Here is a 16381-nt window from a genome sequence, read left to right on the forward strand (position 1 = left end):
GAGGGAAGGTGCTCGGGGGTGACGGCCTTCACGGATTGAGTGACAAGAGAGGAGCGCTGACATCTGTGTGTCCGTGTGGTTGTGGACGGTCCCCAGCGCTGGTTTATCAGAGATAAAAACCAAAGAGAAGAAGACCAAAATGTGACCAAACTGTAACCAAATTTGGTTGACCGTTTTTTTGCATACATGTGCGCTCACAATTCACAGCAGTTACATCTATTTGATAAGAAATGTCGCAAACACTTGTTCTAAAATTGGAACTGTTGCCTAGTTATTTAATTTTCTCCTTCTCTGATTTTCTCAAGGTGCAGATAGCTTCCCAGATCTTAAGCAGAGCCCAGTCCTATCTTCTTCGGCTTAAGGAATGTGCCTCTGCATATCTGTATCAAGCCACCCTCCTCCTTTTTCCTCCCCACTCTCCTCTCCCGTGTGGGCATTGTGTGGGGCTTTGCAGTGTCATCGCTATGACAGATCAACGCTGTCAGCCCAGGAGATCCCTCTGTTTGTTTGTTCTCCTCCAAAAGGGGTTAAACTGTCAAGTTGACAACTCACAAGACCCTTAGACTCTGCACTGCTGCCTCTCCCCGTCTCTCTCTCTCTATCTCGCTTGCTCTCTCTCTCGCTCCCTCTCGCTCTCCCTCCCCCCTGGTCCACCTTCATCCCCAAACGAGTGAAAATCAATACCAGATTGCCTGAGGACCACTGTTTGGTGTGGGCCTGACCCCCAGATGTCCCCCACTCTGCTTCTTTCATTACATGTAGCCCAGTATTTAACTTCCATCCTGATCCCTCGCCTAATTAGTTTCGATAAGCTCTGAGTCTCCCTCCCTCTCTCTCTCTCTCTCTCTCTCTCTCTCTCTCTCTCTCTCTCTCTCTCTCTCTCTCTCTGTGTCTTTCTTTCTCTCTCCCTCTCTCATGCACGTGCACAGACGCACAGGCAGCGCAAACACACATGGACATTTTGCTTTCTTGCCCCTTTGAAGGGGACATTCTGGGCTGGAAGTAATAAAAAGACAAATCCCAACACGCACGCAGAAGCCCTCAGCGATTCTTGAACCAGGATTATTGTTTTGTTTGCATAGCAAATTTTTAGAAACTACAATGAAATTAGATTTGCACCCCAGATCATCAGTGAAAACACCAGGGGATATCCTGTGTTGTCCAAAGCTAATGGGGCTCTGTGGTGGGCCTGTTAGCGAAGCTACACCCTCGCTGCTGTGGTTTTCCACTAGGCCTCCTCCTCATTTAATTGTCCAGTCACAGACAAAGTAGCCATTGATGTTATGTAGAATATTTTTTAAAAAATCCTATTACTAAAGCTGGTAAATAATTGATTAGCACAAATACAGATAAGAGTTTCAGTGATTGGTCCGCTGGAGGTCTATGTCTGTGTGTGTTTTTATGTACCACCCACATGTCCAGGTGCCGCCACTGCGCCGGCTGGCCCGTCGACCACTGACAAGCCCCAACGACATGTCGGCCCCCCTGCTCTGCTCCCCTCCCAAGGGCTAAAATTACCCTCAGGAATGTAAACAGACTGCCGAGTAAGCACACGGCTTTCTGTGGCCCTTCGCCTGCGTCCGTCTCCAAACCCCCCCCCCCCCCAAAAAAAAAAAAAAAACTGGGACAGTTCCATTTTGGACTGAGAGGCCAAGGTTGATGGCGAGGATACCTCAACCTGGCCTCGGCTGTTCTCTGTTCAGGACTAATGCAGTGTTTCTGTGTCATCGCCATATTTGGGAAAACGGCAAATGGTTCAATGCAACAGCTGAAAGAGAAATATCTTGATTTTTCCTCTTTCTCCTCATTTCTCCTTTTCATTGTAGCAGACAGATGGGCATTCACACCAATTCATTAGGTGTGTGGGGTAGCTGTAAGCGCTGGAGTCTGGGTAAAGAAGTTCACTGGGCCGGGTGCTGACATGTTGATTTAGTGGTGGTAACACGACTGCACTTCCAAAGGTGCTGACTTGGACGAAAGCCAGGCCTCTTTTTCTCCCAGGGAGACATTAGAGGCCACACTCTAATTTTGGGGCAGGGGTCTAGTCATGGATGCAGAGGCCAGGAGGCCTTACACAACAAACATTCACACCTGCCTTTCCACGGCTAACTTTTGATTCAGTCCTCACTGAAGTGGCAGCAGGTTTTAAGAAGTAAAACTTACTCCCAAACCAAGTCCAAGATGATATCTTTAAATGTTGTTTAGTCAGTCCAAAACCCAAAGATATTCAGTTTGATATGATAAAAAAACAAAAACAGAGAAAAGCAGGAAATCTCCATATATGAGAGTCATTTTGGCAAAAAAAAAAAATGTTTTTGATTATCAACTAATGATTAATCGATAATCAAAATATTTGGCAATTATTTTTCTGTCAATCGATTTATCGATTAGTTCACTTATTGTTGCATCTCTGAGCCTTTAACTCCCAACAGCCTTAAGCTCCCCCACCATCACTGCATTATGGTCTGCAGTCTTTATCTCCCACTGACGAATTATCACTTTCTCTGACCTCAGTCTCCCTCACAACCTCCTATCACCTCTGCCACCTTCTCACATTAACCTAAATCTTATCACCTCACACGCACATAATCAGACAGACTCAACTGATTGATAACTTGGCTAACACGTGATTACGTGAATGAGCGCACAACTTACTAAGCATCAGCCTTATTGTTATTTTGACAAGCACATAAGCGAGACATTGAAAGCACTGCCTCGCACTGCCATTTGGTCCTGGTTAGGATCTGTTTGTAGGATATCATGCTTCCCAAACATCCTCCAGCCAAAGGGAGGAGTCTCAATCAGTGTTTGGAACTCGTTAAGTCCCTTAACTGAGCATGTCGCCGACCACATTAGCAACACATATCTGAGGGACAAGTGTGCGTCGTGTGTGTAATGTGTGCTGGTGCCCTGTCAGATCTACGGCGTTACGGTCCAACGCGCTTCGACACACTCTGGTCTGTTTTGGATGTGGAGCGAAACCAAACAAGGTGTGGTCTGGCTTCAGCTTTGTCTGTTTAGTGTTCAGAAGTTGGTCCAAACAGAATCGAGGACACAGCGATGCAGTGAAACAACCTCCTGATGACAGCTCTGTGATGACACCAGAACAATCAGTATTAAAGTTAGTTTGAGTCATGGAACAAATTATACTTCAGACAAAAACTTTCAGTGCATTGTTCCTCTTCTATAAACAGTTCTGCTTTTAAATCCAGCCCGTGTAACATGAATGTAATAGTAAGAAAGCTCTGTCTCTGTGTTCCTCTGGCTGTGTGAGGGTTAACATTCAGACGGTCAGAGCTCACCTGATCTTTTCTCGGATATCGACTCCCCATCCTCTATAATGACCCTCTACATCATGAAAATGGCTTGATCTCTTCAGTTATGACACACTGAGTGGGTATTCATTAACACTTGATGCTGATTTTATTAAATTCTATTATGGCAATGGCTGCAAATGGTGTCTCCTGTGCAAGCACTGTACTGAAACCATGAGTAGGCAATAATCTTGTCTACGAGTGTGTAAATACGTTGTGAACGCATGCACTGCACACGATTGAGATGACCTTCATTATATCTGATGTGGGACTTAAAAATAACAGAAGAAAAAAAACGTCTCGAAGGCTTTTGCTGTTTTCAGATGAGGCCTATTAGTCTCCAAAGCCAAACACTGGCCATAGTGCTAATTTGGAGATCTGTCCAGAGAGTCCCTCTGGCCTTTGATGAGTCCCCATGTCTCCAAGTTCTGCTCTGAGACAGGAAGCTCCCCGCGGTGGCGGGCGTGCAGGCTGGGGGCTGTGAGCCTGTGCAGACAGAGAGGACTACAGCGTCAGGGGGATACATGCTCCTTTAACCTGTTATTGTGAACTCCCAGCAGTCCTGGCCGATAATTGCCACCTGTCTCTGGGGGAAACACAGTCAAAGGCAGGCGGAGGGACAGCCATTTTGTGTCTGCCGCTGCTCCTCGCCCCGCGAAGCCCTGGTCCAAGCCCTGCCCTTAACCCTGGTGGCTAATGTGTTTTCAATTTAGGATGATCCCCCACTACAGGCACGGCCTTAATCAACAACAGTTTGTACTGTAACCCTATCTGCCCTTGTGAGGGCAGCGTCAGCCCGACCGGGCGCCTGCAGACCTGCAGAGGAGCAGTGTTATGTGTGCGTATGTCGGGATGATATCATGTTTATATGTGAGGTCACAGGATGTGTGCCTGATACTGTTTGTCTTCAACATTTTGTTATGCTATTGAAACAAACACACAAGCAGCAGAGTCTCACACAGGCGAGTTGCACATGATGCTGCGAGTCACTTTGCAAAATAAACACACACATTTAATGATGAATGTGTACAAAAACAATGAAAGTTGATGCTCTATTTTTTAAACACACAGTATGAGGTTTCTGCCGCTGTGTGGTGATTCAATCAAAGAATAAAAAGATGGTCATTTCATTCTAACGTTTACTTGCTAACTTACAATAGACGAGTGTACAATACAAACCATAGTAAACAATAGAGAGCAGTGTCTCCCACACATACTTAACAGAAAACAATGTGATTGTATTTGATTTTGTTAGTAGCACTACCAAGTTAAGACCTCCTCATGGAAATAGTAAAGGTGATGCGCCGTACGATAAAGCGTGTCACAGTGTTCGTGAGCTGCAGGTAGGTGATGTTGAGTTGCCTAATTTTGTAGCAGGTCAGAGAGCTGAGGACGTGCCCAGCTGCGAAGGTTACAGTGGTTGCCGTGGTTACCAGATAAAGGACTGGAATCCTCCGGTCTCTGTTCTGGTATCTCGCATCAGTGGACGTAAATTAGCTCCTAGTGCAACATACAGCTCACAGCACACTGACTCGACCTGACCTCCCACACCCTCCATACTCACACATTACACCTCCACACCTCTATATTAACCTAACACTAACTACACTACACAAACATACAGACACATAAAACACTCTCTCTACCTCCAACAGTGACAAACACGAACCACGTCCGCGTCACGTTCCATTTCCATACCCCGTCGACAGAAAACATAAAAACGTCGGGGAGAATTACACCAGGCGGAAGATGTTTTTATTTTTTATTGCCCTCTGTTCCACCTTAATTACGATGCTTGTGCAGGTTTGGGCGATTCATTTAACATACGACTGTGCCTTTGTATTTTTGTTCTACATACCTGAGCAGAATTGAACTTTTCCTCGACCACAAAGACAAAGAGGGAGGTTGAGAGAGAAAAGGAGGTGTTCTATTCTTAGCTCTCGCCGTGTTAATAACTCGTCTGTGGGAGGTTAACTCTTCCATTCAGCTCCTGTTATGTCTGGACAGGTGGATGTATAGTTCGTGGCGAGGGATTATTTACCGCCCCGTTCGTGGACGACCCTCCAGGTAGTGTCAGCCTTTAAATATCCTATTTGTGTGCATGGAAGCTCGTCTTATCAGGGCGTCTTCATCATCAGGCGGGCTGACGTGCTACAAACAGCGACTGCAAGGCCATTAAATTACACAAGCTGGATGTACAGTGATCAGCTGCTGGGCCATATCACCTGGCATGCAGGCTCTGGGTCAATGCCCCCCCTCGAAAACTCACATACAAACACATAACCATCATCTGATCCTGTGAATAAACTCCTATAGGCAGCTGCCTATAGCTTGGACCAGGCATGTATTGAATGTCATTTCTTTACATTTGTAGTTTCTGTTTAGGTTTTCGAAAGACTTTATTTTATGACATCATCAGCCCCCAAAAAATGGACATATGTGTTAGAGGCTAAATTGATTTTTTTGTTATTGTTGTCAGTTGATTGTTGAGTCTAGCTCCCAGGTCGTAAAAATATCAATGATTTGGGTCGGTGTCTTCGTCAGAGCCAGTGTTGAGATTTGACGACCAGGGAATGAGACTTCAACCATCAGCTATCATGCAAAAGAAAAAAAAGCTGCACAGCATTTGAATGCACAGAATTCCACTGTCAACGTTATGAATGAAGTTTTGAACTATTCAGTACAGACCTTGCATTGATTGACACATATTTTATTTCTGTCTTTTGCTATGTACATAGTTCTTCTGTCTCCAGCACAGAGACTTTTATTCCCACTATACATCTCACTCTCAATGCGTTCTGTCTTAGAAGACGTTGAGCAGGTTCCATACCTGCATTTCAGAGAGCAGAGAAAAGACTGACTAAAGCTAATGTTTGGCAGCGCTTTAGCGAGCCTACCTCGTGACCTGATGTATGGATGCTGAAGACAAAGAGGTCTTTGTGGGGAGACCTCAGAGACAGAGAGTTCACCTTCAGGTAGAGGCTTACGCTGTCTAAATCATTGCCAGGGCGTTTGTTTTAAAACGGGTCTGCGCGGTGTGTAAAATGACGTGACAGTGTTTTAAAGCGTAAATTCATCTTGATTTTATTGATAATTCATCATGTCGTGTAATGTGTTTTGGCAGAAGTGCTCGGCCCAAGTTTTAGTAAAGCCTTTTCTCACCAAATGTGGCGGATCAAATTAGACCTGATCGGTAGAAATGTTAAATGACACGGGTTTTTTTTCTCATGGGGTGGGTTTCCCAGAAAATGAGAAGTGCATAAATAAAATCAAGAGAGCAAGTTTGCACATTCTTTTAAAGGTACAGTTTGTAATTTACTGTATTCAGCGTATGCAGTTCATATTTTTTCAAGTGCTCTGTTCATGTATGGGTTGTGCATTTTCAGATTTAATTCAGCACTCGGCTCTGTGTGAGGCTCGGCTCCACTGACTCGCTGTGTTTATGTGCAGTCAGACACTAATAACACTCCCTCCTCTCCATTCGAGCGTTTTTGTTCCTGAGTGCCTTTGCTCTCATTAAGCTGCCGTAGTAAGCTGCTTGGCACCTGCTTTAAACGCGACCACCACCCGCTCATTAACACTAACGAAAGCGTGGCTGGCAGCCGCGATCCACGCCCAGGCTCGTCAAGTGGCCCCTTTTGCTGAAATTAGCTACATTTCACAAACAATTTCCCCAACTCGTTACACAGTTAGGTGTTTATTGGAAGATGGCTGACTCTCACTCTCTTGGAGGTGGTGCTTGTAATAAGCACACGCCAGGTCAAGACGAGCCAGCCCACATAATAAGCCATAATTTGCGTACAGAGTTGAAGTTCCATTCACTTCATCAGGCGCTATAACACCGAACTTCAGAGGCACTGTATAGGGGTATATAGGGCATCACATACTGTATATTTATAATTGCTCTTTATAGTGTCTGGGTGCTCCTTGGACCTTTTTCTAAATACCCCTTTCACACTGGATAAAAAAAACAACCTGCATCCACTAACATCTGGCTTTTGTCTTTAATGTGAATATGTACAATTTGGGATTGACTTCCGGGTTAAATGGCCCTGCAGCAGGCATGAGTTTTGATATTTATCCAGCTCCGATCGTCATTTTCACCCCTCGTCAACGTGCATTGATGTTATGCCCGCTGGCTTGTTAATATTTTTAAATCTCTGTCTCTGTTCAAGCAGCACTTGAACATTGTTCAGGCAGCGTTGAGTTTGAAAGCGAGACAGAAGTAAAACAAGTTTAAAAAGTGACCACCTTTGCCTTGTCAGTGGCTTCCTTGTCAATACTAGAGCCTTACCAGCATGTGCAACTCTCAACAGGGATCAGAAAGAAGCGAAAGAAGCCACTCCTTCAACTGCCATCATGAGCTCCGCAACAAAAACATGTGTCTAATTGAGAGTGTTACTGATTAAGACTTTTTTAAAACAAGTTAAACGTCTTCAGGATGTAGTCTGATTTGCTGCTGTCTACTTTTCCCTGTTTCTGCGGCGTGTTCGTGATGAAGAACATAAGGTACAAGAAATGTACATAGAGATGGGCAAGGAGTGAATCGCCTATTTTTAGCACGTTTATCCACGTTCTAAAACCTGCGTATGCATACAAATTTTGGTGTAAAAGTGGTAAGAGTCTCACGCTGTTGCCTTCAGGCTCAGTTGTGGCCCCCTGACCATTCCCTTTCCTCTCTGTGTTACTGTTTGTGTTCCCAGTCTCAGGTTTTTACCTCAAGGTCCCTGTAGTATTAACTTGTATTAATTCTGAGTAGGATTCAAAGTCCATTTATTTTCTTTACAGTATGGAGAGGCCTTGGTGACATGGCTCCCCTGTGTTTATAATTTTGCTTGTTTCAATTTGTGCTCGGCCTCCCCTGACAGACCCGGGACATGATGTATCGTACGCCGCTGCCTTATCTGTTGATGTACAGGTTTAACCTTTCCAGAAGGTTGCCTTTCTCCACTCTGCACAGACCGCTTTTCTCCCCTTTTCAGCCTCACCTCCCCATCCAGAGCACAGGAAATGCATACGGCACGGCGGCTGAATAAAAAGAAGAGCGTAACCCCATTTCCAAAGTCATCTAATGTAAATGTTTAGGTTTTGTTTCCATAACATTTCCATATTAAGAGTTGGCGACCACGCAGCAGCAGCAGCAGCGGCGGACCATGGAAACGATGAAGAGTTTGGGGGAGCTTGAGCTTTGTGCGGCACTGAGAGGCTGAGCTATGTGTGTGACATTGCGGTGAACTTTCGGTGTGCATCTGTGGGCTTTCTCCGGGGCTGTTAGCTTTGGCCTGTTTGCTCATAGATACAGCACCGTAAATCACACACTGTAAAATGTAGAATGCAGGGGATGGGGTGCAGAAGCATGTACTGCTGCAAGGGCCTCTTGGAGGGGATGGACGTACAGTCACATATTATTATTTCGTGCATGTATCTGTCCCCTTGCAGGTACTGTATGTAGAACATGCACTGCCTCAAGGCCCAGTCAACACAGTCTTACATAGCTGTGAACTTGCATTTAGAATTTATGTGTTGAAATATCTTGTCGAAGTTGTAAGGTCACTTTTACTCGGCTCATAAATTCTAACCATACAGAAGACGAAAGATTCCCATAATTATTATTAAAATAACACCATCGGGTGTTTGAGAACGTATTTCAATATGAAGTGATTGATCACAGGTTCAAGGTTTTATGCACTTTACCTTGGAGCTGAACTTCTGTTGCTCTCCGTGGCCCTTTGGCTAGCTTCCTGTCTGGGTCTCCAGAGGCCCCCGCAACATTGTTAACTGTCTGAGGATAGAGTGTCTGGGACTGGAGCACTGTCAGCCCCCTGAATCTGGTCTTGCATGTGGGGGCTGACGTGCTCTCCGTTCAGAGTTCAACTGTGACATGTCTTTATGCATGGCAGCTAATGTTCAAAGAATAGGTATGATCTATATGAGGCAGAGAGGGGCCACCGGTGGCTCTTTGGGGCATAATAAAAAGCATGAAAGATGATTTATTGCCTTTGTGAGGAGAAGTAGTAGTGAAATAACGTCGCACATTTCCCGGAGAAGAACTCCTCCATTTTAATTGTTTCTGCACCTTTCAGCAGAGCTTCAGGTGTACAGTAGCTGCAGTGTCTATAGAGAGAACAAAAGATAGAAGTAAGGGTTTAAAAAAGAAAAAAGAAAAAAAAAACACCTTGTGTTTAAACAGTCTGAACTTGACTACTCAGTTGCCTGGCAAGTCATTATTTATAGTAACAACAGTGCTCGCCAACTAAGGCAAAGTTGCTCTGGCTTTCAAAGTGAATGAAACAGCTGGACACAGTTGGATTGGCTAACATTAACCGCCAGATGCAGCGTGTTTAAGTCTCAGACTTTGTGTTGAACTCTGCTATGTGCCAAAGGCTTCCGATGACAGGATGCGGAGGCCTCGGTGCAGAGCTTTGTTATTGAACAGATTATTGTTATTTCACTGCCATTGTAATGTGATCGAGTGTGTATCACCCTGTCAGAAAGATCTTAATCTTCCCGGTGCCTTTTTTTGTTTGATTCAGCACAAGTTTCCTGGATGGCGATCAAAGGAAAATACCTAAGCGACCTTATCTCTCGTAGATCAATCTCTCTAACGTCCCATCTTTCTGTCTCTTCACTTGCTTATTCCTGCTGTTTTCTGTTATGCCTTCCTAATCCAAAGTCAACGGCCGTAAGCATTTTGCAGATATGGGTTTAAAAGCAGCAATATAACTCATTCATAGCTTCTTCAGAACTCTCTGAGATGACAGTAGTGTTTCTCTCACGAAAGACCGGCTTTGTTTCTTTTGTTTGGCTCCGCAGGTTTGGTCCAGGCCTTGTGATCTACTGGTATGGTTTCATAGGAGAGCTCGACTGCCAGAGAGACAGAGGTATCCTGCTCAAAGACTGCTTCCCGACAGACATTGTCACCCTGTGCCACGCCGCCCAGCAGGACAAACTGCAGCAAGAGCCAGAATAAAGACAAAGAGTGAGAAAAGATGAGGAGTGGAGCTGAAAAACTAAAGATGGAAGGATGAATGGAAGGAAAGAGGAGGCGGGAAGGATAGGAACTCGGGTGGATGCCGAGATCCGGAAGCAATTATGCTTTCCTGCAGTGTGAGACTCTGCCCTGAACTCCACCTGACCCTCTGTCTCTGTCTGTCTTACCCTGTCTTCCTCCCTCCCTCTCTTCCACTGCCCCCAAAGCTACCACATGTAAACACACACCACCGTCCTGTATATCTGACAGCACAGGGTCAGATTCATACCTGAGTGCGAAAACACCGTCTTGGAGGCTTTCCTGGTTGTGTTCAAACTCCTGGCCCTTGGATGGCCTCTCAGGGTGAGAGCCGGGGCCAAAGCGGGACATATGGCCCTTCCTTATCACACCCAAAGCCCTGGCCTTTGTCACTCCTTCCTCACTCCTTCCTCCTCTGCTCCATCGGCAGATAAGAGAGGTGCGGTCCGGGGGCTGGGTGGACGCCTGACTCTCACCTGCGTCACTCGGTGCCCTCTCAGTCATTTTGCAGGGGGGTAAACAGGATCATTTTCTGATTAAAGCTGCTCTCACTCTGACCTTTTTCACATTGCATTGTCAAATCTGTTGAGGATCGAGGTTGAAGCTAGGGTCACACCATAACTAAATTTCATCACAGGAGGATTGTCAACATTTTCTATCTGCTTTTTAGTGTGAAGTGTCTTAATTAACTGTACGTAATTAAATATAAATCTCAACACGTTGAGGACAGTTTTTCTCACAGCTCCCACTAACCTCTAGTGCCAACAAGTTTGATGACATTACACAACAGGTGTCTGTTTTCCTCTCTGTTGAATATCGGTATGGTTAAATAATGTTCATCACATTTGGCCATTAATGGTTTATCATGAAATCTACAAACATTGGAATATTACAAAAAATGACACAAACTGAATATCTTGGGATTGTGGACAAAACTTTGGGTTGTGGACAAAACAAGACATTAGGAACTCATCTTGGGCTTTGGGAAACTCATTTTAGACCAAACAACTAATCCATTAGTCGAGGAAATAATCAACAGTTTAATCAACGGCGAAAATAATCATTAACGATAATCAAAGTCTGTATTGAATGTGTGCTATAAGCTGTGTAAGCTTACTTTTGCTCAACCGGTCAGCCCAGTGGCCTGAAGTTACAGTGTTTATATGTTTGTATTTCACCGCAATGTGTGTAGTATAAGATTGTGGAAAAAAAAAAAAAAAAAAACATTCAGTCCTTGTCATGTTCTGTCCCACATTTTATGCTGTGGTCATTTAAAGGAAAATACTGTTTTTACAATGTAATTTTTTGTGTTTATCATTAATAAATAAGTTTTGAGAAATGATTTTGAATATGTTCTTGAGTCATGAATATAAACAGCACAAACTTAACAATATAGACTTCTTAAAGCGCCTACAGCTACGCATAAACACCTGATTTCCATGTAAAGCTGTGTGACTGCCCAGCAGTTGTCTGTTGCACATCTTTACAACCGCAGTACCTTTTATGAGCAGACACCAATGGAAGAAACACAGCCCGGCTAGGGGAACCACAAGTGAACATAAAGTTGAGTGATGCCTTTAGAGGCAGATATGCACTGCCTATAGGGGGTCCTTGTCGTGTCTTCTTTATGGCACAAAAAAACGATAAGAGGAAAGAAAGTGAAAGGGTGGAGATCCTGCCATCACCTCAGAGAATGCTTCTTATAATAAGAAGGAAATCATTTTACACGTGTAAAGTAGAGAATATGTGTCCTAATATCACAGATGTTTTAGTACAGAGGCCTCGTAGCTGACCATCAGCACCAGTGGTGGAAAAGTATTCAGATACTTTACTTAAGTTAGGGTACTAATAAGACTTTGTGAAAATACTCCACAAGTAAAAGCTACAATATCCGCCTCTGAGATGTAGTGGCGTAAAAGTATAAAGTTATACAAAAGCAAAAATACAGTAAATACAAGTAGAGTACAAGTAAAAGTACTTTTGTTATATTCCACATCTTTACAGAGACCTGTCGACACCACATCACCGCGGATCACGCTGTTGTACTCAACAGGTGGACTGTGTTCCAGGCCGACAGAGCACAGGAGCTACAGTGAGGACTCTGTTTACAACATTGATGCTTGGTGCTCACACGCAGTCAAAGTGGTTGGACTGTTTTTCCAGATGTCGAACTTTTAATGTGAAGATGCCGACCATATTATCATCTCTATTTTGCTGCTGCTCTTTAGATTTACCCTGATGCAAATTCAAGAGATGCACTGCTGTGTGAAACCAATCAGATGTGGGTGGGACATTGAAGAGACCACAGAGAGAGAGAGGAAGCTGCATCAGAGCCAAAGTAACGCATTTATTTTATCAGCAATCTGACAAGAACATTCACTGAATATCGTTGCTAAATATTTGATGCATTCCCCAATCTTTACTAACCCGCTGACCAGCAGAAGAATTAACCAAGGCAGAGTTCAAGAGAGATGTATCTGAGTAAAATGATCTTCTCCTTGTCTTCACTCATCATTCCCAAACCTGTACCACTCCAGTTCTGTTGCTGAAGAGAACTCCCACATATAGAATAAAAATAAGCGTTTCTATGTTTGTTCTGCGCAGTTATGCACCGCTCACACAGTTAGAGAGATATGGTATGTGGGGGTTAAATACCACTAAAGTGTTGCTTGATTTGTTACCCTTAAACCTCTAACCCTCAGCCGGCTCCCATCTAGGCCTTGATCCCTCCATGAGGAGGCCAGTGGGTCACGGCGAGGTCGCCAGGCGGCCATGGCTTCCTCTGTCAGGCCCCCCCTGCTCCATGTGGTACAAAACAACTGTCCCCATGTGTCCAGTTAAACTCGGACCTATTGCCTGGCCATGGAATGCTTAGACATCAGTTTATGGCTCCTGTTGGACACAAAAACAGAGCTATTTTACTCAGGCAGGGGAAAAAAATTCTCCGTTGAATAAGAACAGAAAAAATGGAAAACAGCAGATTCAGTTCCTCTCAAGTTTCAAGCCTTCCTGCCATTGTTTTCCAAGATGGCTGTCGCACAAAAGAGGAGCCAGGGTCAACTCCTATAAATTAGGTTCTGCACACAATGCAAACTAAATACAGCTTTTTTAAAATCAACTTCAAAGGCGGGGGCTGACACCGGCGTCAGCTGACAGTATTTCCATGATGTGAGAGCAAATATAGAAGGAAAACCTCCATCTGATGATTTTTTAGGAGCCAGACATCTTTATTTTGTGTTTTCCTTGCCCTTGTCTCTCACCTCTTTTTAGATTCATTGTTCTTGTCACAACAATGGGGCATTCGAGTGCTCTCCAAATAAGGCCAGTTTGGAGAGGTCGTTTCCTGGGGCCTGGAACACCAGTGTTCCGGAGAAACTTGATCCTCAAGAGGCATCCAGTGAACACAACAGTCAACATACAGTATTTTTTCATCAAAGAATATCTTTTGGCTCACAATAATATACGAGGATTACTGATAATCAATTTTGTATGAAGGAGAAAAAATTGAAAGCACATTATGAATCATGTTTTTCCAGTTACAAAATTGCCAAGAGACTACATGCTAAACGATTTAGTTACACATTTTATTCAGTATTGTAATATTGGTTACAATTCTTAAATCTGTGTCTCCCATGTGTCAGATTAGTTTGATGCAGTTCACAGCATCATCCACTCTGTCTGGCCCGGGCCCGCAGGCTATTGGAAGTCCACTATCCACTCAGATGTACATCTTGGCCCAATCTCTTCCACATCCTGCTGTTTTATGCCTCTTCCGCCAAGCTGCTAGATAGACCACTGAGACACAGAGAATGAGAAAGAAGGACAGAACCAGAGACAGACTGATGGGTAGGTTCTATCCCTCCAGCAGACCACCAAACGGACTTCCTCCACGCTCCTGTGTTATTTATGTGAAGAGAGCTCTGGCCTGTTTCTGCCCCAGGCAGCATAGTGCTTTTAGTAGGGATCCTCTCAGCCTCCCTCAGCCAGCAAGACATCACATGGTGGAAATAAATAAAAGTTCTCCTGGAAGAGTCAGAGCAGCCAGTTTGAAATTAAAAAAGGATTTTTTTTTTAGAGGAGCTTGAATAGCAGCACTGGGAAAAAAGCAGCTTCACTGCCCTGAGCTGAAGCAGATACACGAGGAGATTTCATTTTTATTTTTAGGAAGCGCTGCCTGCTAATCAGAGGCTGTTATTTAAAAACAACAATGGATCATGAGAAAAAATGGTCTGGGGGATTTTGAATGGCAAAGCGATGGATGTTTGATTGACAGGACGGAGGGCAGATGGTATGTTTGAGGGAAACTGAACAACTCTGACACATTAATCCACTCAGATGGGTGAGGGGGGAGATGTGGGGGGCTAGTTTAGTTTAGTGATGTATGAGTCACCGGTAGCGCGGGACAAGCAGAGACACGGCCAAGAGCTTCAAAAAGCAAAAAAACTCAGAGCTCCGAACACCCTGCAAAAATCTCTCCTGACACTGATGTGACATGGGATCACATGCACCCAGGGCCTGGCCACTGAAATGTTCTGTTTCTGACAGCTGTAAATGAGCAACGCAAGTCACTTTCAGTTAAAAGAAACAGCTTGGCAACGGAAACTTAAATGTCCTAGATGTAAAAGAGAAAGGTGTTGACTGGGCTTCTTGCTAATTGAGGTATTTCATTAAGAGCCAAGCTCCCATTTGCCTTCAAATAAATCCAGGAAGCATATTTGGAGCTCCTTCCAGTGAGACCTGACGGAGAGGCCAAGTCACGCTTCTTCTGGTGGACCACCATGAGACGTTATTTCAGAAAAAATATGTATGGTAGTGAAAGGCAATGGAAAAATAATTTTTTGATCCCATATATGACATATATGATGTTTGCAAGTGTAAAAGATTCAGCTTGAGAAAGTCACAGTTTGTCATAAAATTGTTTAAGTTTAAGACTGTGAAAGTACGTAATTAGAAAAACTACACACCCAACAGTCCTTTAAAGGCTAATTTATGATCAACATTAGATACGGACCAACAGAGCAGTACCTGCAGTAGTCTCGGGGGGCAGTGTCGCAGTATAGTAGTTCAAGCAAGATACAAAAACAGGACAAGAGGAAGACATTTTTTAAAAAATGGCAGAAGTTTTTGAGGAGCGGTTGTGCGAGTTGGTGAGGATTTTTTAACATCTGTATGGTCGTCGTCTCATTTAATGTTTACCGAAACCCATAACCGAAACCTCGTAGATCCAGTCGCGGATATAAGCTAGCTCACAGAACTAACTAACTCTCCTTTCACATAACTTTAGCTGTCAAGATGGCCAGATTTATTGTGATTTTTTTTTCTCTGCCGAGGCAATGGCAATGTTGGTGTTGGTGACGTATGAGCGAGTCGATGAAGTTCACTGAGCGATTTCACACGAAACTAAACGGTATTTTACTATCTTTACAGCAAACTGTGACTTTCTTGATTTTCTGATTTTCTTTTAAATTGACAAACATCATCTTTGAAAGTCAAGGCACAATTCAGACAGGATCAAAATGTATTTGTCTCTCGCCCATTGACTACTTCACAATTTTTTTTCTGAAGTAAGGTCCCATGGGGCACACCAGAAGGGGTGGGACATTGTCAGGCCCGTGTGAGGGTCCTGACTTTAGCAAAGATGTCTTACATCAGCCATATTTTACAGTGGCTATTTTTTTGCTTGTCAGCTTTGATTCATCCCCGCTGTTTAAACATGTATTGTCATGGATAAAAAGGAGGAGGTGAATACAGCAGAGGGGTTTACAAAAAAAAAAAAAAAGGTCTGTCAGTGAATCGTAGAGAGCGTGTGTTTGTGGTTGGAACCACAGGGGTGACAGCCACGCACGGAGGCTGCATGCTCCAGCATCGGCCACCGGAAAAGGTCAGCCCTCCCTGAGTGGCATTTGGACTGTGACAGAAGTGACCCAGAAACTGTGTCATCTCCTGTTCTCAGCAAGGGTCCAGAGGATGCCCGGTAACATCCACGGGTACAGGTACCAGGGCCAGCATGAGGGGGGGAGGAGTGAGGAACAGCAGGGTAGAGGAGAGGTAGAGGAGG

General features: G+C 44.2%; 1 protein-coding gene across 2 annotated transcripts in view; it reads left to right on the forward strand.

Moving 5' to 3' along the window:
* cdin1 (CDAN1 interacting nuclease 1) overlaps positions 1-11665 on the forward strand; it is a 60029-nt gene extending 48364 nt beyond the window's left edge. For both annotated transcript variants that reach the window (XM_073482683.1, XM_073482684.1), the window contains one exon: positions 10128-11665. In XM_073482683.1, coding sequence (XP_073338784.1) covers positions 10128-10284 — 157 coding nt within the window. In that variant the 3' untranslated portion in view covers positions 10285-11665. The remainder of the gene's footprint in view (positions 1-10127) is intronic.
* Positions 11666-16381: the final 4716 nt, after the last annotated feature.

The sequence above is a fragment of the Pagrus major genome, chromosome 16 (assembly GCF_040436345.1).
Source record: "Pagrus major chromosome 16, Pma_NU_1.0".
Classification (NCBI taxonomy): Eukaryota; Metazoa; Chordata; class Actinopteri; order Spariformes; family Sparidae; genus Pagrus; species Pagrus major.